The sequence below is a fragment of the Myotis nattereri genome, assembly GCF_964212035.1.
Source record: "Myotis nattereri genome assembly, chromosome: 3".
NCBI classification, from domain to species: Eukaryota; Metazoa; Chordata; class Mammalia; order Chiroptera; family Vespertilionidae; genus Myotis; species Myotis nattereri.
The window spans coordinates 202,071,601-202,092,041 of NC_138077.1; the positions used below are offsets into that span (position 1 = coordinate 202,071,601).

Sequence of the window (20,441 nt, forward strand, 5' to 3'; positions counted from 1 at the left end):
AAGGTCACAATGTCCCATTTCATCTTCCCCAAGATGAGTTCTAAAACATCAAAGACCATTACTCTGATCATTAGAAAGTGTGTGAAGATGGGCTTGGTTTTGTTTTTTTAAGGAGTCTGTGCTTACTGTTTTGGACAATATTTTAGCCTTACCTTGCAGATTGGAATAGCTGTTTATTCAGCAATTGCCTTTGTATTTCCTTACAACTCCTAGGATGAGGAAGTGCTTGGTTCTGCCACACAGGCGCTGTCCCCTTCCGGGGTGCCAGAGAGAAGCAGCATGTGGAGAGGCACAAATTCCACCTCTGGAGACCTGGGTTCTGGTCCCACCTCTGAGCTCAACCAGCTGCATCATCTTGATCAACTTCCATCCACTCTCTGGGTCTGTTTTCTCCTCCCTCAAATGGAGAGAGTAGGAAAGGCGATTGTGTAGAGGATCCCAAATTCCCTGCTGCACTTCTCTCACTGATACATAGGGACTGGCGGTGCCACTTAGGGTCATTGTACTTTCCACACCTGATGGGTGGCCTCACCTCCTGTCTCAGCATGCACAGCAGATGCAGGTTGTAGAGGACTTGGTGACCTCCCTGCCAGACAACGTTCACACGGGTACTCCTAGGGCCTGGGACTCTTTTTATTTTATTTTATTTTTAAATTACAGTTGGCATTCAATATAATTTTATATTAGTTTCAGGAGTATGTATAGTGGTTAGACAGTTATATCATGTATGAAGTGATTCCACCCGATAATTCTAGTACCCACCTGGGACCGTACATAGTTATTACAATATTTATTACTATATTCCCTATGCTGTAGGACTCGGGGCTCTTAATGTTCTTACCCTACTACTCAAAAAACGTTCCTTTGTTGTGCTTGTATGCCCATGGGTCTCATTTTTTCAATTAGATGTTAAGCTCTTTGAATGGCTTCGGAATTCCCAAAGCAAGTATTAGATAGGCCAAATGCTCACCCCTGCTCTTCCCCTTTCAGCACCCACTGTTCTCCCTCCTCACAATGCTTCTACCAGCATTATTTTACTTCGTTATTGCTACCAGGACTGTAACAATGACCTTGCATCTGGTATTCCCGCCTCCAGGCTTGCTCTTCTGTACTACAGCTCAGAAAGTCCCTTCTGACTCCCCACGGCCAAATGCACTACACCCAGTTCTCTGTACACACCCGGCCTTCTACCACCCCACGGTTGAATCACTCCCACGACTGAACCCCGCCATGAAGTCTTCAGAAGTGTTCATTAGACCTCCCGCCGAGCGCTGTCACCGCCTCCTTGCGTCTTTCTCCCTTTAAGCGCTAGAGGGCGCAACAGGGCTGGCGGACTAAGAGGGGAAGAGACTCGGTAGTCAAGCCGCCAGGGCTGACCCGCCCCTTTTTCCTACCGAGCCAATCATTAGAGTAGGCGGGGCCTCGCGCCGCAGCTGCGCGGTGAGAGGGGATGGTGGCGGCGGAGGCGGAGAGTCGGAGTGTGGTCGTCCGAGATGAAGTCGTGGGCGGTGGGAGCCCGGCTGCCGCTGCTGCCGCGGCTGCTGCTGGTTCTCGGAGCGGCCGAGGGGGCGCTCGGGGCTCAGCGCCGCTACACCCCGGACTGGCCGAGTCTGGACTCCCGGCCCCTGCCGGACTGGTTCGACCAGGCCAAGTTCGGGGTGTTCGTGCACTGGGGCGTGTTCTCGGTGCCGGCCTGGGGCAGCGAGTGGTTCTGGTGGCACTGGAAGGGCGAGGGGTCGCCGCAGTACCAGCGCTTCATGAGCGACAACTACCCGCCCGGCTTCAGCTACGCCGACTTCGGGCCGCTGTTCACGGCGCGCTTCTTCGACCCGGAGGGCTGGGCCGACCTCTTCCAGGCCGCCGGGGCCAAGTGAGTGTGGCGGCGGGTGCGGGCGGCGCACCTCCTCCGGGGTCGGGGCAGTGGGCGGGGGCTAGGCTGGTGGGAACCGAGCGGGGAGGGAGGTTAGGCGACTCGCCCAGGGTCACACAGCCATCTGCCTGACTTAAGATACCCCGGGTCATGAGCTTTGTCCCCAGAAGGATGCAGAATTGAACGTGACATGCCTGATCATAGGGGAAGGTGCGTCCGGTTGGGAATTAGGAGGAAATACAAGTTTCAAGGAGGTGGTGGGTGGGAAAGCCCTCAGTGGATGGAGCTGCGTGATATCTCATCGTCCATTCCAGGTTGACAAGAAAATCGGGACCCCAGGATTGTAAGCCCGTGGCATGGAGTCTGGTCCTAGTTCAACAGTGAACTTGACCAAGGCATTTCACCTCCCTGCAGCCTCCAAAGTCCATACCTAGGGAAAGGGGTTGTGTTGGTTCCTTTCAGCTTTACTATCTCCGGGAGGGGGAGGGAGGGGCGTTCTGGTGTGCACTGTGTTTGGGCAACAGTACAGATTCTCATTCATCTGCCCTCCTCAGTGCTTTGCACATTAAAGTGCTCGAGAAGCGCGTGCATTGTCGTGAGAGCTGTTGGAGTTTGCGTGTGGATGGCGCGGAGAACCGAGAGTGTAGCGTGCTGGAATGGGGAAGAGAGAGGCAAGGACCCGGGCGCTGTGGAAGGCCGGGGCCAGTCCTGAAGCAGTGGTCCTCTAGGGCAGTACCTGGCCAGGTGTCCAGTCAGGGAGTGGTTGCCCTGAGGATTAGTAGGGTAGTGACTGCTGGGAGTGACGGCGGTTGGAGGAAACTAAGAATGGAGACAGGGCGGTTTCCTGGCTCCTGGCTTACAGCAGTCCTCTACCGTTGTCTCTTCGGTCATCTTCCAGGTTTTAGTTTCTCTGAGACTTTAAGATCCCTTGTCCTGCCCTGGCCAGGTGGCTCCTTTGGTGAGAGTGTCGTCTTGCTATGCCAAGGTGGGGGGTTGGATTCCCCATCAGGGCACATTCAAGAACCAACCAATGAATGCATGAATGGGTGGAACAACATCCATGTTTCTCTCTCTCTTTCAAATCAATAAAAAATAGTACCTTATACTAATAAATTACAGCTGACGTTTAGTGTTTGTCATTAAATGTATGGGAATATAAGGCTGGAATAAACAGAGGAGGTGTTCTCTGTCTTCTAGGAGCCATAGAGATCCATAAGTTAAAAATGAAAAAAAAATTTAAATCTGGGAAACATCCTTTGTCCAGACCCCTTATTTCATGGACCAGGTGACTAGCCCAGGTAGAGGAAGGGAACTGATGTCCTAGGCCAGTGGTCGGCAAACTCATTCGTCAGCAGAGCCAAATAGCAACAGTACGACGATTGAAATTTCTTTTGAGAGCCAGATTTTTTAAACTTAAACTATATAGGTAGGTACATTGTTATTAACTTAATTAGGGTACTCCTAAGGCTTAGGAAGAGCCACACTCAAGGGGCCAAAGAGCCGCATGTGGCTCGTGAGCCGCAGTTTGCCCATCACTGTCTAGACTCCAAATCTCACAACTCCAAGGTCTGCTTACCTTGGACAGAGGGATTGGTCCTCTGCCTGTTTTTGTAAGTACCATGAGATGAGAATGATTTTTACATTTTAGAAGGGTTATTGCCCTCCCAGCCTGAAATACTATCTGGCCCTTTAAATCTTGGAGCTCCCCACACCAGCCAGTGGTTAAATTATCTCGTTTTTTCCGCCATGAAAGCAAATGAAATGTTGAATGGTTTGGTGGTTATTTCAACACTTGTCTTTTCTCCCCTGCTCTTTTGGACTTTTGTCACCTCTATAAATGAGAGGCAATTCATGTGGGCTTGGTAAAACAAATAGCTTGCTTTTCTGTCATCTGTTATTTCTAGTAGAGATTTCTTTCTTCTTTAGAGCAACGGTTAAGAAAAGCTAACCATGACTTCTAATGTCTTCAAAGCCGGCGTGATGCACCAAGCAGGAGGGAGTGCTGTCCAGTAGGGAGTGGACGCTGGGCGCGGCGGTGAGAGGAGGCCTGGGCCCCGGGGGTCATGGTGATTTGGGGGGGGGGGGCACAAAGTCTTCTTTGAAGAACTTTGTACAGCTACTGCAGGATGTCAGAAGCAGTGTTGATTGATCTATTTGGCTTGACATTGAACTCTCAGAAAAACTATCAGATGTTACCGAAGACATTGGATGCTGTTAGATCCCACCATGCTGCCAAGGCCAAATTCCTCTGCATAATGTGTTGCAGTAACATCAGCGGTGAAAGGAACGGTGACCTTGATACTTATGAATTAGAAACAACCAATGGAGTATCAGCTCTCTTGAGAGAATTTGAGATTGTTAGCAACCCCAGTATGGCTGCCTCTTTGTATACCGTTAAACAAAAAATTGATGAAAAAAACCTGAGCCGCATTAAGGTAATGGTACCCATCAACCAGAAGACATTAATGAAGGTTTTTATTGATCAACTCTTCATTGATGTTTACAATTTTGAGTTTGAAGGTTTACAGGTAACGTGGAAGGGAGGTCTTTTGAAACAGTCCACTGAGATAAGCATGATCACAACTCAAGAACTAGAAGCTGTACATAATGAAATAGAAACATATTTGAGAAGTCTGCCGGCACCGAAAGGAGAATTAACTATTCTCACATCTCCTTTGATCTCAGATATTTTCATACATGGATTTACTACAAGAACAGGTGGGATATCTTACATACCAACTCTCAGCTCATTCAATCCCTTCAGTAGCTCCAAACGAAGAGATCCCCAGGTAGTTGTTCAAGAAAATCTGCGTAGGTTGGGGAGTGCTGCAGGATTGAATGTGAAGAAATTTTACAGAATAAAGACAGATCATGCCAATGACGTCTGGGTTATGGGAAGGAAGGAGCCAGAATCTTATGATGGAATCACCACAAATCAGAGAGGAGTCACCATAGCAGCTCTTGGTGTTGACTGTATACCAATAAATTTTGCAGAGCCTGTCAAAAAAGCATGTGGGGTTGCTCACACTGGTTGGAAAGGTACTTTGCTAGGTGTTGCTATGGCTACCGTGAATGCTATGATAGCAGAATACAGTTGCAGTTTGGAAGATATAGTCATACTGGGACCTTCAGTAGGACCTTGCTGTTTTACTCTTCCAAGGGAATCTGCAAATGCATTTCATAATATTGATCCTGAATGTGTGCGGCTATTTGACTCACCAAATCCCTATGTTGACATTCGTAAAGCCACCAGGATTCAAGGAGGAATTCTACCACAGAATATCCAGGACCAGATGCAAGATCTCAACCTCTGTACATCCTGCCATCCTGAGAAGTTCTTCTCCCATATCCGTGATGGCCTTATTTTGGTACACAGATTGGCTTCATATCAATTAGAGAATGAGATACTTGACTGGATTTTTAGATAACTATTTCCTGCCTCCTTCCAAACCGACGACTGCAAGAGAGAAATTTAGTTGTTTGATTTACTTAACACCAAAAGGATTACAATGGAAAATTCATGTTTAGGGTAAATGTTCACTATTATCCAAAGTCCAATGATTTTCATTTGATTGTAACAATAACTGACAAAATAATCAGTGGGATGTGCTTTATACATTTTAAATAGGTAAGGATTATTCTTAAAGTTTGTTTCTCTGTTTGTTACATAAATCAAGACTAGGTCTGTTCAGTTCAGTATTTATTGGGTACCTCTGTCAGTCATTGTGTGAAGCTTGGGTGAAATCAAAATAAGACTTTTTCCTTTTGAGTGTAATGCTGTGGAGGAGATAAAAAAACTTCTAACACTTTAATTTTAATAGTAGTAAGAAAAGTACAGAAGAAGGAAGGATTAATACTACCTTGAAGTCAGGATAGAGAAGATATTACAGAAAAAATGGATTACATGGGCCGGAAAAATGTACAGGCTTTTGACAAATGAAAACAACCATAACAGCGAAACCGGTTTGGCTCAGTGGACAGAGCGTCAGCCTGAGGACTGAAAGGTCCCAGGTTCGATTCCGGTGAAGGGCATGTACGTTGGTTGCGGGCACATCCCCAGTAGGAGATGTGCAGGAGGCAGCTGATCCATGTTTCTCTCTCATCAATGTTTCTAACTCTTTATCCCTCTCCCTTCCTCTCTGTAAAAAATCAATAAAATATATTTAAAAGAAAACAACCATAACAGATTAAGGGAACACCATGAACTAGGACATGAAACTGAAAGTTTATAACATGTTCTAGAAAGAGAAGGGTGTCGACAGAAATTACTGGCAAAACAGGATAGAAAGATTATTTAGGATCTCAAATGCCATGTCAAAGAGTTTAGAGTTTATTTCCAGGCAAAGAATAGGCATAAAATGTAAGGGAGTGTTTAAATGTCCTTAGCATTACATTGAGAAAGGTTGATAACTTTCTAATTTTTCACTAGGCATTATTTTGTTTAAAGTTTACAAATTTACAGAATATTTTACTTTATGTATGAAAATATTCAAAATCCAAATGAAAATTGTTTTGATTAAAAAAAAAAAAAGAAAAGCTAATCATTAATTCCTAGAAGGGTTGAAAAATGAGAGCTAAGGTGCACATCTTTTCCCTTTGGGCCCCTGCTTGGCAGGAGACTAAGGACTGTGGTTTCCTCAAGTTTGCTTCCATTCCTGGAGCAATACCCCTGGGGAGCTGTGGCTGCAGCAACTCACAAGTATGTTTCCTGTAGGCGAGTGGCTAATGATGTGAACAAACCGACTCCATCTTTGTAAGCCCTCCACTCTCTCTGTGCAAGCTTTAACTTTGACCAAGCTAACTGTTCCTGGCCAGCATTCACTGTCTTATAGCTAACTAGAGGCCCGGCCGATCAGGGCTGTCTTGCCCAGTCCTGATTAGGGCCAATCAGGGCTGATCGGGCCAGCCGGCTGGGTGAGGGACCAAGGGGGGTTGGCTGGCAGGGGGAGGTTGGCTGTGGGAGTGCACTGACCACCAGGGGGCAGCTCCTGTGTTGAGCATCTGCCCCCTGGTGGTCAGTGCGCATCATAGCTACTGGTCAGTTGTCCGGTTATTGCTTAGGCTCTTATATATATAGATGACTACTGTTCTGTAAGCCTATACAATGTAATCATAAAGATTCTTGTCAGTAAGTGGCCAGAATGGTACAGCAGTAGAGACCTATGTCAAACTAGGTCTTGGTGTCAATTCTAAGCAATTTTCCATCATAAGACCACTAGGAGGGAGGGTTCCTGGTTCATAAGGCACTCTTAGGCCCTGTGCCTTGTCAGTCATTAGTAGATCAGCTGTATTAAAAACAGTCACTGTAATAACTGTAAAGCAGTGGAGAATGAGCTGCACAGAACTACCAGGGTTGTCTATCCACTCCGACCCTCCATCCCTGTAACTAACTTACCCTGTCATAATAATCTGTTATATTCTGTGGAGTTGCCTGCTTTGTTTTTTGGTCTTGAGACACATTTACAGTTGGTGGTCGCTGTATCTCTGCTCCACATTCAAACAGCCAGTTCTCCCTACCATTTCCTAAGCCGTAGCCCTGCTGGGTAAGTTCATGCTCGTGGCCCACTGCCCACTTTCTTTGCTCATGTGGTTTCGATGTCCACAGGTATGTAGTCCTGACGACAAAGCATCACGAAGGCTTCACAAACTGGCCGAGTTCGGTGTCTTGGAACTGGAATGCTAAGGATGTGGGGCCGCATCGTGATTTGGTTGGTGAGTTGGGAACCGCCGTCCGGAAGAGGTGTGTGTGCACTGCAGTTAGTCCATCATTGCTTCTGACCTAACAGCCGTCCAGAGTACCAGACCTTCTGTACTCGCGTGTTTTCTAAGTTTGCATTCAGCGAGTACCTGAATTGCCAGTGTTTGATGCTTGGCTGTTTTTGTTTTTGTTTTGTTTTTTTTAAAATATATTTTATTGATTTTTTACAGAGAGGAAGGGAGAGAGATAGAGAGTTAGAAACATCGATGAGAGAGAAACATCGATCAGCTGCCTCCTGCACATCTCCTCCTGGGGATATGCCCGCAACCCAGGTACATGCCCTTGACCGGAATCGAACCTGGGACCTTTCAGTCCGCAGGCCAGTGCTCTATCCACTGAGCCAAACCGGTTACGGCGCTTGGCTGTTTTTATGTGACCAAAGGTGACACCATCAGAGACATTCATGGCTCTGTCTGGTTGGGTGAAGGATACCTAGCAAAGACCACAGCGGCCCATTTGTCCTCTGAGAAGGATTCTTTCTGGAAAGCCTTCCAACCCAGGTCCCTTTCCAGTGTCTGATGGACGCCAGGGACCAGGTCTCGCATCTTTGTGTCCCCCTTCCTTGTCAACACAGACCTTTGCCAGCATTCAGGGAAGGTTTGGGTAAATGACAGCTCAAGAGGGAACTGAAAAGGGCAGTTAAAGCAGCAAAAAGTGAAGGAGTCACTGGGTTGATTCTAACTAATGGGGGGGGCGGGTAGGGGGGGGAGAGACTGACCAAAGAACGTACATACATATATGCATAATCCATGGACACAGACAATAGTGTGGTGAAGGCCTGGTGGGGTGGAGGTGTGATACTTTGCACAATAAAGATATATTAAAACAAAAAGTAGCTTCCCAAGATCAATGAGCTAGGAAGTGGCAGAGGTAGGATTTGAACTCAGGGGTTCTGGTTTTGGACCCCACAGTTCTGGGTATATTTGCCTGTAGGGAGGAAAGTGGTATTTGTGCCAGGCCCACTCTCACCTCTGTTGTGATTTGGCAAACTTGCTACGCTATTTAAGGGGTGGGCCAGCTGCCTGTTTGTGTCAATGAAGTTTGATTGGAACATAGCTATGCCCATTCATTTACGTGTTGTGAGTTAGGAAAGAGACCCCAAGGCCTGCACAGCCTAAACTACTACCGGCCCCTTAAGAAAGAGTGTGCTGACTCTTGTCACCTATACAAGATTCAGTTTCCCTATGATGTGCTTAGATAACAGTCATGCTGTAAAACTCTGAGTGTTGATTAGATCCAGATTGTAGGATGCTTGATTTTTATCTTCTTTGAATCTGTTTAGTTCCTGAGTCATATGAAACAACTTCAGTTCTTTCTGTCTTATCTGTGCCATTACAGTGTACCTTACTTCTTACTTGCATCATAGTGTTTCTGTAACACTCGCCAGTCTTAACTCAAAACAAGCTTTCTTGTGTTTGAAAATAGGTCACTTTAACTGTATTTCCCTTTGGGTATGTTAAAAACTATCAGCCAAGCCCAGCCCGTGTGGCTCAGTGGTTGAGCATCAATCTATGAGCCAGGCGGTCACAGTTCCATTCGAAGTCAGGGCACATGCCCGGGTTGGGGGCTCAATCCCCAATAAGAGGCATGCAGGAAGCAGCCAATCGCTAATTCTCTCTCATTGATGTTTGTATCTCTCCCTCTCCCTTCCTCTCTCTGAAATCAATAAAAACTATTAGTCAGTCTTAGAAAAATAAAACAAGAAACCATTGACCCACCTCCACCCCACCCCCCAGGCCTTCATCACACTATTGCCTGTCCACGGATTACGCATATACGCATGTGCGTTCTTCGGTCAGTCTCTCCCCACCCCCACCCCCCCATTAGTTAGAATCAGCCCAGTGGCTCCTTCACGTTTTGCTGCTTTAACTGCCCTTTTCAGTTCCCTCTTGAGCTGTCATTTACCCAAACCTTCCCTGAATGCCGGCAAAGGTCTGTGTTGACAAGGAAGGGGGACACAAAGATGCGAGACCTGGTCCCTGCTGTCCATCAGACACTGGAAAGGGACCTGGGTTGGCAGGCTTTCCAAGATTTCTTCAATACGTAGTCTTATGCTTGACAGATAAAACATTTTTAAATGGACTATATGTTATTGAGATAATTGACTTAAAAGTTAGAAGATGCTCTAGCTGATTTGGCTCAGTGGATAGAGCGTCGGCCTGCGGACTGAAGGGTCCTGGGTTTGATTCTAGTCAAGGGCACATGCCCAGGTTGCGGGCTTGATCCCCAGTGTGGGGAGTGCGGGAGGCAGCCGATCAATGATTCTCATCATTGATGTTTCTGTCTCTCCCTCTCCCTCTCTAAAATCAATAAAAAAATATATTTTTTAAAAAGTTAAAAGATGGTTTAAATTTGATGTCAAGATATGTATGTGTAAAAAGTAGTTATGTGTACTATAAAAACATAGTGCACCCAATCATTATAATTGGTTGTGAATGAAGAGATCATTTTTAAGTTAATGGTTTTGGACACTCCCCCCCCAATGCCCTTAGGGGTGCATTTCACTGAGATATAAAAATGCTGCCACTGATTGTTTTTATTTTTTTTTTTAAATATATTTTTTATTGATTTTTTACAGAGAAGAAGGGAGAGAGATAGAGAGCTAGAAACATCGATGAGAGAGAAACATCGATCAGCTGCCTCCTGCACATCTCCCACCGGGGATATGCCCGCAACCCAGGTACATGCCCCTGACCGGAACCGAACCTGGGACCCCCCAGTCCGCAGGCCGACGCTCTATCCACTGAGCCAAACCGGTTTCGGCTGCCACTGATTGTTTTTAAATAAACTATTTTTTCTTTGCTTAATGACAGTTGCTGACCTGTTTTTCTGTTTAAGGAACATACGCTACGGACTGTATCACTCACTCTTCGAATGGTTCCATCCACTCTACCTACTTGATAAGAAAAATGGCTTCAAAACACAGTATTTTGTCTTTGGGAAAACAATGCCAGAGCTATACGAACTTGTGAACAGGTAAAACACAGAGTAATATGTGAACAGTATCTGTCACCCTGCCATATTACGCTTTTATTATTATAGAGTCTTAAAATGACCACTTTCATTTTGGGATTTGTCTTCATCTTGTTTCATTCCTATTTGCCCTTCTCGCACTGTATTGCTTAAGAGACAGCTATCTCTGCCTGGACACTCATTTTAGGGGGTGGGAACTCGGACCCTCCTTGCATCCAGATGATTTCTATTTTTTTCTTTTTAAAAAACTACATTTGTATTGATTTCAGAGAGGATGGGAGAGGGCGAGACATAGAAACATCAGTGATGAGAGAGAATCATTGATCGGCTGCCTCCTGCACGCCCCCTATTAGGGATCAAGCCTGCAACCCAGGCATGTGCCCTTGACCGGAATCAAACCCGGGACCCTTCAGTCTGCAGACACTCTATCCAATGAACCAAATTCGCTAGGGCAAGATGACTTCTTTAAGGAAATAGTACAGTCATAAGAGACCAGCAGAGGCTTAGAGTCAGACCTGGATCTGAAATCCAGCTCTTTTTTCTTACTGGGTGTGTGGCCTTGAGCAACTATGTAATTTTCTAGATCTGTTTATTTATCTGAGAAATGGGGATAATATACACCTTAGGATCATTGTAAGAACTAATGAGGTAATGAATATAAAATGCCTTGTACAGTTTCTCGTACACGGTAGAACACAGATTCTGCTATGTTTTGCCTCTTACACAGCAATCTTTTTCCTGGAGTCTATTTGCTGTCCTAGTTACGGAGTACAGGATAGGAGTTGGCAGCAGGCAGATTTACATTTGAGTTCCAGTTCTTGTTTGCTTACAAGCGTTTTCACCTAAAACAAATTGCCCTGCCGAGCGTCAGATTCCTGCTCTCTAAGATGGGACTAACAATGCTTATTTTATAGGTATATACTCACTCTCACACCTCAGAAGGCTCAGAGTAATGACATGCGAAAGGGGCAGCTGTGGCCAGGGGGTTCTATAAATCCTTTATGGTTGAAGCTTTGGGTAGTTGTCCAAAAAAATGGATTGGGCAGAATAGTTTAGGCTCTTAATACATCTTGTTGTTGTTGTTGTTATTCCTCACCCGAGGATATTTTTCCTGTTGATTTTTAGAGTGAATGGAAGGAAGGAAAGGAAGGGAGGGAGCGAGGGGGGAGAGAAACATTGATGTGAGACCGGCTGACTCCTGCATGCGCCCCAACTGGACTGGGGGATTGAACCTGCAAACCTAGGTACACGCCCTTGACTGGGAATCAAACCTGTGACCCTGTGGTGCACGGGCCAACACTCTAACCACTGAACACACCAGCCAGGGCTCTTAATGCATCTTAAAAGCAGAAACCTTAATCCTGTAGTTCTGAAGCACCATTCCTTTAGTTGGAATTAGTTGCTGGAAGGAGACCAAACTGTATAATACTGATTACAACTCTACTTTTTAAAAAGACATTAAAAAAAAGATTAGGGGAAAATATACCAAAATGCTGTGTATTAAACAATGGTTATGACAGCAGAGGCATTTTGTGTGATTATTTTTGTCTCTTTAGTTTCCCACATTCTCTGCACTATGGTAATTTTATGGTAATTTCAAAATTGATAAGCCCAGGCTGGTGTGGCTCAGTTCTTCGGAGCATCGTTCCGTACACCAAAAAGTTACAGGTTCGATTCCTAGTCAGGGCACATACCCAGATTGTGGATTTGATCCCCAATTGGCGTGCATCTGAAAGACAACCAAGCAATGTTTCTCTCTCTCTCTCTCTCCTCCCTTCCTCTCTCTGAAATCAATAAAAATATATCCCTGGGTGAGGATTTAAAGAAAAAAAGGTAAAAGAAGATTTATAAGTATGTGTTGCAAAAAATGATTGGTAAGACTTTTGTGAATGGATTCAGGTAATAAACTTTGTTCTAATTGCATGTCTTTCAGGTATAAACCTGACTTGATTTGGTCTGATGGAGACTGGGAAAGTCCTGACTCTTACTGGAACTCTACAGATTTTCTTTCTTGGCTCTACAGTGACAGCCCAGTTAAGGTATGTGATTATATGACTTATGTCTTATTTATCTGTTGTGAGACAAGATCTGCAGTAATAACAACATCACCATGGGGGAGCTAGGGGCCCAGAGACGTAATGGATGTTAAAGGTTTCTCCTTTAAGGTAGCCGATCGATGATTCTCTCTCATTGATGTTTCTCTCTCTCTTTCCCTCTTCCTTCCTCTCTGAAATCAATAAAAATATATTTTAAGAAAAGGAATTCTCCTTTAATTCTTTTTTCCCCTTTCTTGAAGCATAAATTTATTTTTCTTCTTTAATTCATTTTTTTTTCTAATCCTCACCCGAGGATATTTTTCCATTGATTTTTAGAGGGAGTGGGAGAGAGAGGGAAAGACAGAGAGAGATACTGATGTGAGAGAAACACATAAATGGTTTCCAAAATGATCTTTAAAACCAGCTCTTCCAGCTCTAACGTTGCAGATCGCTTGACCAGGGTTTCTCAGCCTCTGCACTGATGACTTTTAGGGCTGATATTTCTTTGTTGTGATGAGGCTGTCCTTTATATTGTAAAAAGTTTAACACCATCCCTGGCCGCCAACATCATCCTGGCCTCTAGATGGCAGTAGTACCACCCCATTTGTGACAACCCAGAATGTCTCTAGGCTTTGCCAAAATCCTCTCCGGGCAATATGGCCCCAGTTGAGAACTACTGCTCTAGGCTAAGTCTGTTCTTTGCTTCCAAATAGGTTCTTAATTTATCGCACTGTGTTATGTAAGGAAGATGAGGGGTTCACCCTTGATGACCCAGTACTGTTTCCTCCTTTAGGATGAAGTAGTGGTGAACGACCGATGGGGTTTTAACTGTTCCTGTCACCATGGAGGATACTACAACTGTGAAGATAAATTCCAGCCGTCAAGTTTGCCAAATCACAAGTGGGAGATGTGCACCTCCATAGACAAGCGGTCCTGGGGCTACCGTCGCACCATGTCAATCTCTGACGTTGCAAGTGAATCGGAAATCATTTCGGTAAGGCACCTGTGAGTTAGCTCTTTCTTTCTTTCTTTCTTTCTTTCTTTCTTTCTTTCTTTCTTTCTTTCTTTCTTTCTTTCTTCATTTCTTTCTCTCAGAGAAGAAGGGAGAGAGGGATAGATACATCAATGATGAGAGAGAATCACTTATCAGCTGCCTGCTGCACACCCCCTACTAGAGATCGAGCCCACAACCCAGGCATGTGCCCTGACCAGAAATCAAACCATGACCTGGTTCATAGGTTGACACTCAACCACTGAGCCATGCCAGCTGGGCATGAGTTAGCTATTTCTTAACTGCCATCCAAACCAGCCTTGTAACTGAGCGTGGTGGCTGCACGGTGGGTGAACGTGCAAGTGGATAGAGCCATTTGGGTTATTGGACATACTCAGAGCAGTCTCTCCTGAGGGAATCATTGTAATTACAGAAGAGAGTTTTATGTACAGACATGTTCTTCCCAGGGTTCTCTTCAGTTGGACATAAGGGTGTTTCAATTTCTTACAACCATAACAGGATAGGTAAGTAGATTTGGGAGTTGTCTTTAACCATTAAAATGTTTATCAATTTTATATGGGTTAATGCTTTATTCTCATGGATATGTTCTAAGACCCCCAGTGGATGCCTGAAACCCAGGATAGTACCGAACCCTGTTTTTCCTATACTATACATACCTATGGTAAAGTTTAATTTATAAATTAGGCACAGTAAGAGATTAACAACAACTAATGATAAAATAGAACAGTATCCTGTAATGAAAGTTATGTCCAAAGAATTTGGCTTCCCCAAATATCTGACTATATTGTAATCACTTTTCTTCTTGTGATGATGTGAAAGGACTTGATGCTTACTTGATGAGATGAAGTGAGGTATTCAGAACGGAGTGCAACTTAAACCTTATGAATTGTTTATTTCTGGAGTCTTCCCATTTAATATTTTCAGACTGCGGTTAACCATGGGTAACTGAAACCATGGAACACGAAACGGTGGATAAGGGGGGACTACTGTATCTCTAGCATGTTTTCCCGACAGGGCAGCATATACATTTATAGCCCATCACATACAGAGAGTCCTGAAATTCTTCAGATTTCTTCAATCTCCCCAAAGTCTCCACAGCATCCCCTCAAAACCTCTTCCCTCTGACTGTCATATTCTCTCTGTGTGGCTCCATGTGATCCCTTCACGGCCAAGTGCTTTGTTCTCAGCTCCTGCTCGTCCTCTGTGCTTCTGACACAGGACCCTTCCCACTGCCTGTGGCACCATGGAAGGGCAATCTCCCAGGGAAGTGCCCGTGTTCACTCCCTGGAGTTCAAGTTAATATATTTCTCCATCTTGTAGTAGAATTTTTCAGTTTTCTTATATAATCCTGTCTTGCTTTTATAGTGACAAAAATATATAGTATTTTCAAAAGGGTAAAGGACATTCACAAAGCAGGGAGAGAAGGTGCCCTAGATTCTCTTTCTTCTCTTAATATTAGTGTGTTCTAGGCATTATTCCAGGCTTGGAATTCATAAGTATGATTTCATTGTTTCCACTCTTTCCAGGAACTGGTCCAGACAGTAAGTTTGGGAGGAAACTATCTTCTCAACATTGGGCCAACTAAAGACGGACTGATTGTTCCCATCTTCCAAGAAAGGCTGCTTGCTGTTGGGAAGTGGCTGAGCATCAGTGGGGAGGCTATATATGCCTCTAAACCATGGAGGGTACAATTGGAAAAGAACGAATCTGTATGGTGAGTCCTGTCTTCTGTTGTGTGTGGGAGCGGGACTGTGCCCATCCTGACCTGGCATCTCCTTGGTCCACAAGGTTAGAAGCCCCACTGGAAGTCATCTTGAAACCTACAAGCTGTTCTTTTGCTGTTCGTTTGTAGCCCAGTTTATGGCTTAAGCCACCGGGATATCTTTGACTAGTTAGGGTGGGGATAGGCTTGGTGCAGAAAGCATCAAAAAACATCAGTCAGTTTACTTGATACATTACACGGTCTAATTAAAAGTAGTACTAGCTAATAGTTGTGTAGCAACTACAATGTGTAAGGCTCCATTCTAAATTCTTTCCACCCATTTCAAGCCCTCAACAAGCTCACCAGATGGATACTGTTATTATCTCCATATTACAAGAGAGAAAGAGGGCCCAGAGCAATACTATAACTTGCCTAGGATCACAGAGCTAGTAAATGTGGAAGTCATGATTCATACTTGGAATTGTGGATCTAGTTATTTGATCAACTGCAAAATGGGGTGATGATTCTTCCTAGAGCTACTGTGAGGATTAAATGAGATAATGTATGTAAAGCTTCCAGCAGAGTGCCAGGCATATACGATGAGTTAATAAATCTGCTAGTGTTATATCAGAGCGTAAGTCCTTGGATCAGGGTAAACGTGGCCATTCCTGTTTCAGATGAGCTTTCGGTCAGTGATTTTCATCCTCTTCTCTAAGCATGAAACCTCAGAATTACAAATTTGTCTTCATTGCACATCTTGCCCTTGTTATATCCTCTGGTGTTTTCACATGGATTTGGAGTTGAAAAACTATTTGAATGATAAGGCAGAAGGCCTCAGTGTGAAATAACTGGTATAAGAGTTTAAAAATTTTCAAGAAAACTTGTAACCCAGTAGAGCAGTGGTTCTCAACCTTCCTAATGCCGCGACCCTTTAATACAGTTCCTCATGTTGTGGTGACCTCCAACCATAAAATTATTTTTGTTGCTACTTCATAACTGTAATTTTGCTACTGTTATGAATTGTTATGTAAATATCTGATATGCAGGATGTATTTTCATTGTTAGAAATTGAACATAATTAAAGCATAGTGATTAATCACAAAAACAATATGTAATTATATATATGTGTTTTCCGATGGTCTTAGGCGACCCCGGTGAAAGGGTCATTAGACCCCCAAAGGGGTCGTGACCCACAGGTTGAGAACCGCTGCAATAGAGAGTGAAAATAGAAGATATCACCAGAAAGAGGCAGCTTTCTTCCCACAGACCTTAATTGGTATTGAGTTATTAGTGCTTCCTCGTGTCAGTGACAAGCACAGGGCTTAGGGTTCGGAGATCATAGGAAGGGGAGTGTATAAGGTTATGTATAATAACCTCAGGTGTCAGGGTAACAAGCCAGGTGTCTTTGATACTGATGCTTCTTTTTCCCAGGTATACCTCAAAAGAATCAGCTGTTTATGCCATTTTCCTGAACTGGCCAGAAAATGGAGTCTTAAGCCTTAAATCCCCCAAAACTACCTCTGCTACAAAGGTAAGGGGCCTCAGTCCTTTCAAAGATGTAACTTTTTATTTTATTATTAATTAAATCTTTATTGTTCAGATTATTACATTTGTTCCTCTTTTTTCCCCCAAAAACTCCCCTCCACCCAGTTCCCACCCCACCCTCCTCCCTCACTCCCCACCCACTGTCCTCATCCATAGGTGCACGATTTTTGTCCAGTCTCTTCCCGCATCCCCCTCACCCCTTTTCCCCCCAAGAATAGTCAGTCCACTCCCTTTCTATGCCCCTGATTCTATTATAATCACCAGTTCATTCTGTTCATCAGATTATTCATTTGATTTTCAGATTCACTTGTTGATAGATGTGTATTTGTTGTTCAAAATTTGTATCTTTACCTTTTTCTTCTTCTTCCTCTTCTTAAAGGATACCTTTCAACATTCATATAATACTGGTTTGGTGGTGATGAACTCCTTTAGCTTTTTCTTATCTGTGAAGCTCTTTATCTGGCCTTCACTTCTGAATGATAGTTTTGCTGGATAAAGTAGTCTTGGTTGTAGGTTCTTGGTATTCATCACTTTGAATATTTCTTGCCACTCCCTTCTGGCCTGCAAAGTTTCTGTTGAGAAATCAGCTGACAGTCGTATGGGTACTCCCTTGTAGGTAACTGATTTTCTTTCTCTTGCTGCTTTTAGGATTCTCTCTTTGTCTTTTGCTCTTGGCATTTTAATTATGATGTGTCTTGGTGTGGTCCTCTTTGGATTCCTTTTGTTTGGGGTTCTCTGCGCTTCCTGGACTTGTAAGTCTATTTCTTTCACCAGGTAGGGGAAGTTTTCTGTCATTATTTCTTCAAATAGGTTTTCAATATCTTGCTCTCTCTCTTCTTCTGGCACCCCTATAATTCGGATGTTGGTGCGCTTGAAGCTGTCCCAGAGGCTCCTTACACTATTTTCATATTTTTGGATTCCTTTTTCATTTTGCTTTTCGGGTTGGGTGTTTTTTGCTTCTTCGTATTTCAAATCGTTGACTTGATTCTTGCGATCCTCTAGTCTGCTGTTGGGAGTCTGTATAATATTCTTTATTTCAGTCAGTGTATGCTTAATTTCTAGTTGGTCCTTTATCACAACCTTGAGGGTCTCATTAGATTTCTTGTAGGTCTCATTAAGTTTATCGGCAGTTTCTAGAAAATTCTTGAAAAACCTTAAAAGTGTGGTCTTGAACTCTATATCCAGTAGTTTGCTTTCCTCCATTTCTGTCATTTGTGTCCTTTCTCTTTGTCTCCGCATGTTTTATGCTTCCCTGTGTTGATACAGTGGTTTTCTGTGCTAAGTGTCCTCTAGGGCCCAGTGGTTCAGCCTCCCCAATTACCTGAGGAGGACACTCTTGTGGTCTTTGTGCACAGTCTTGTTGTAGTTAAGCCTTGATTGTTGTAGGTATCACTGGGAGGAATTGACCTCCAGGCCAACTGGCTGTGAGAATCAGCTGTTTCTGCAGTGGGAGAACTTCTGTGCTGGAGACACCCATTCGGGGCAAGACTTGCTTCAATGGGGCTTTGGTGCTCACTGAGTCTGCCCCCTGAGTGTGTCCTTTATGGTTCCCCGGAGTGCAAACTGGATGGTCCCACTCTGACCTCTGGGTACACTGGCTCCTGGATCTCTAGGGAGGTGCTAATGTAGCCTCTGCCTGAGGCTATCCAGCAAAAGCCTCCCTGCAGGGCTTGGGCAGGGCGGGTCCCACGGGATCAACAGGGCGGGGCTAGCAGTTATGGCTGCTCTCTGAGGCCCAGCTTCTCAGTGTCTCAGCAATGGCTGCAAGCCCCTCCGAGAGAATGCTGCCCTCGAGTTCCGACCGATGCCAGACAGTCCTGCTTCTCCTGTATGAGTCTGGGTTCCCAGAGACTCGCCCGGAACTGGAACTCAGAGCCTGAGACTCCCTCCTGATTGAAAAAGACAACCGCGCCCTCTGCTGCCAGCCCGCTCCGCGTGTGCCTCTGTACCTTAGTGTTTTACTTCCTCACTGCGCCTCCTCTGAGTCTCGGTATGCTTTTCTCTTTCCTTCTAGTTGTAGAATTTCCACTCAGCCAGCCTTCCTGTGGTTCTGGATGCTGTCCGTTTCATCTTTTACTTGTATTTTTGAAGTGGTTGTTCAAGGCAGCAAACTCCGGTGTTTACCTATGCTGCCGCCATCTTGGTTTTTAATCCAAAGATGTAACTTTTTAAAAAGGAATTGGCAGGTCTTCTTTACTTCCTTCTTCCCCAGGTTTCTCCCATATTTATTCCCCTTTTAGACCCAACTGGTGGACCACTGGTGGTCCGTGGGGTCCGAAAGGTTGGCGACCACTGTTTTGGACAGCCTTCCCTTCCTGGGCCCAGCTTGGTTGTTTTCCACCATGTTCAGACCATATTCTGTCCTCATTAATGCATTAATGTTTTTCCCATTGCCTTTTGCTTTCTTCAGGTAATGATGCTGGGAATCCAAAAAGATCTGAAGTGGTCCACAAATCCACCCGGAGGTCTCCTCATTTATCTGCCCCAGTTACCACTCTCTGCTCTTCCAGTTGACTTTGCCTGGACCATAAAGATGATGGGCGTGGAGTGATCATTGGAGTTCAAGAGGAAAGCAACACTGCCTGCTGCTCAGTTTTGATTTTCTTCTTGCAGTTCCATCATTGAAATAACCTACTCTTCTCTACCCAGAGATGGCTTTTCCTGCATACCTTAATCAAAGGAACTGAGTCACTGCTCTATCAGTGGATCAGAGATCTGAGCCACCTTGCTGGCATACCTCTCTCATCAGCAGAAGAAGGAACTAAACAGTTAAAGCTCTCTGAGTCCATTCTTCCTGAACTTTGGACATTATCTACAGTGGAATCTCTCCTCCATTCTCTGTTTGATAACCGGCTTGCTTAATGACTTCGGGTAAAGAATAAGCCAGTTCACCTTATTGCCTATGGGAGAAGGTTTAAAGGGTTTGGCAAGCTCAACCACATGGTATTTATTTAGCATCGACTGTCACCATCTCCCCCTGAAAGAGCAGGAGAGCCTGGAGGGAAAGAAGTGCATGCTAGACTAATAGCTCTTCAGAAGTTTCCAAAGCCAACTAAGGGCTCTGATATTCAGTCTGTACAGTGATACTATGAAGAAAATGGATGTGATTCTGCACTGCTTTTTAAAATATAATCAAATAAATAAATTTTAATGTCAAATGATTTCTACCGAAAAACATGTTATAGTTTTCTTTCCTCAGTTTCTATGTGGACTGCTTATAGCTTTATGTTTCTGTGTTTTAAAAGGGCTAGTCATGCCTCTTTAATGCAGAACAAAAAATGTAATTTCTTTGGTTTTCTCTTCCTCACTTCCAGTACCATTCTTTTGAAATTGATTTTTAGGAAGAGGAAGGGAGAGAGAAACATGGATGTGAGAGCGGTTTGTAGTTTTCAGTGTACAAGTCTTGAAAGTCATTTAATTTAATACCATGCTAGTATTTTTGGGTTTCAAGCTACAGGTTAGCAAATTCTGTGGGTAGTGCTTTAACTGTTATGATGGAGGAAATTGTCAGTGCTGCGGAATCATACAGAACACTTATCATCTCT

At 44.3% G+C, this 20,441-nt stretch overlaps 2 protein-coding genes across 3 annotated transcripts; both read left to right on the forward strand.

The window, feature by feature from the left end:
* Nucleotides 1-1,443: 1,443 nt before the first annotated feature.
* On the forward strand, nucleotides 1,444-20,066 carry FUCA1 (alpha-L-fucosidase 1). Of its 2 annotated transcripts, XM_081088384.1 has the most exons (9): nucleotides 1,468-1,870; nucleotides 3,843-3,905; nucleotides 7,476-7,610; nucleotides 10,467-10,604; nucleotides 12,535-12,640; nucleotides 13,431-13,631; nucleotides 15,176-15,363; nucleotides 16,783-16,882; nucleotides 19,307-20,066. In XM_081088384.1, exons 1-9 carry the CDS (start codon nucleotides 1,494-1,496, stop codon nucleotides 19,445-19,447), a joined length of 1,449 nt encoding a protein of 482 aa, XP_080944510.1. In that variant the 5' UTR covers nucleotides 1,468-1,493; the 3' UTR covers nucleotides 19,448-20,066. The 2 variants fall into 2 exon arrangements, with proteins under 2 accessions (XP_080944511.1, XP_080944510.1); XM_081088385.1 differs by lacking the exon at nucleotides 3,843-3,905 and having other exon boundaries at nucleotides 1,444-1,870.
* Nucleotides 3,997-5,273, forward strand: LOC308516088 (purine nucleoside phosphorylase LACC1-like; the record flags this gene model as incomplete). Its single annotated transcript, XM_081086863.1, is given in 2 exon segments — nucleotides 3,997-5,230; nucleotides 5,233-5,273. Coding segments are annotated over 2 exon segments (1,275 nt in total).
* Nucleotides 20,067-20,441: the final 375 nt, after the last annotated feature.

Coding starts and splice junctions, on each gene's coding strand:
- FUCA1 (XM_081088384.1), top strand. CDS start 1,494: ATGAAGTCGTGGGCGGTGGGAGCCCGGCTGCCGCTGCTGCCGCGGCTG. Junction 1,871..3,842: donor TTCCAGGCCGCCGGGGCCAA/GTGAGTGTGGCG, acceptor ATGTCTTCAAAG/CCGGCGTGATGCACCAAGCA. Junction 3,906..7,475: donor AGTGGACGCTGGGCGCGGCG/GTGAGAGGAGGC, acceptor CGATGTCCACAG/GTATGTAGTCCTGACGACAA.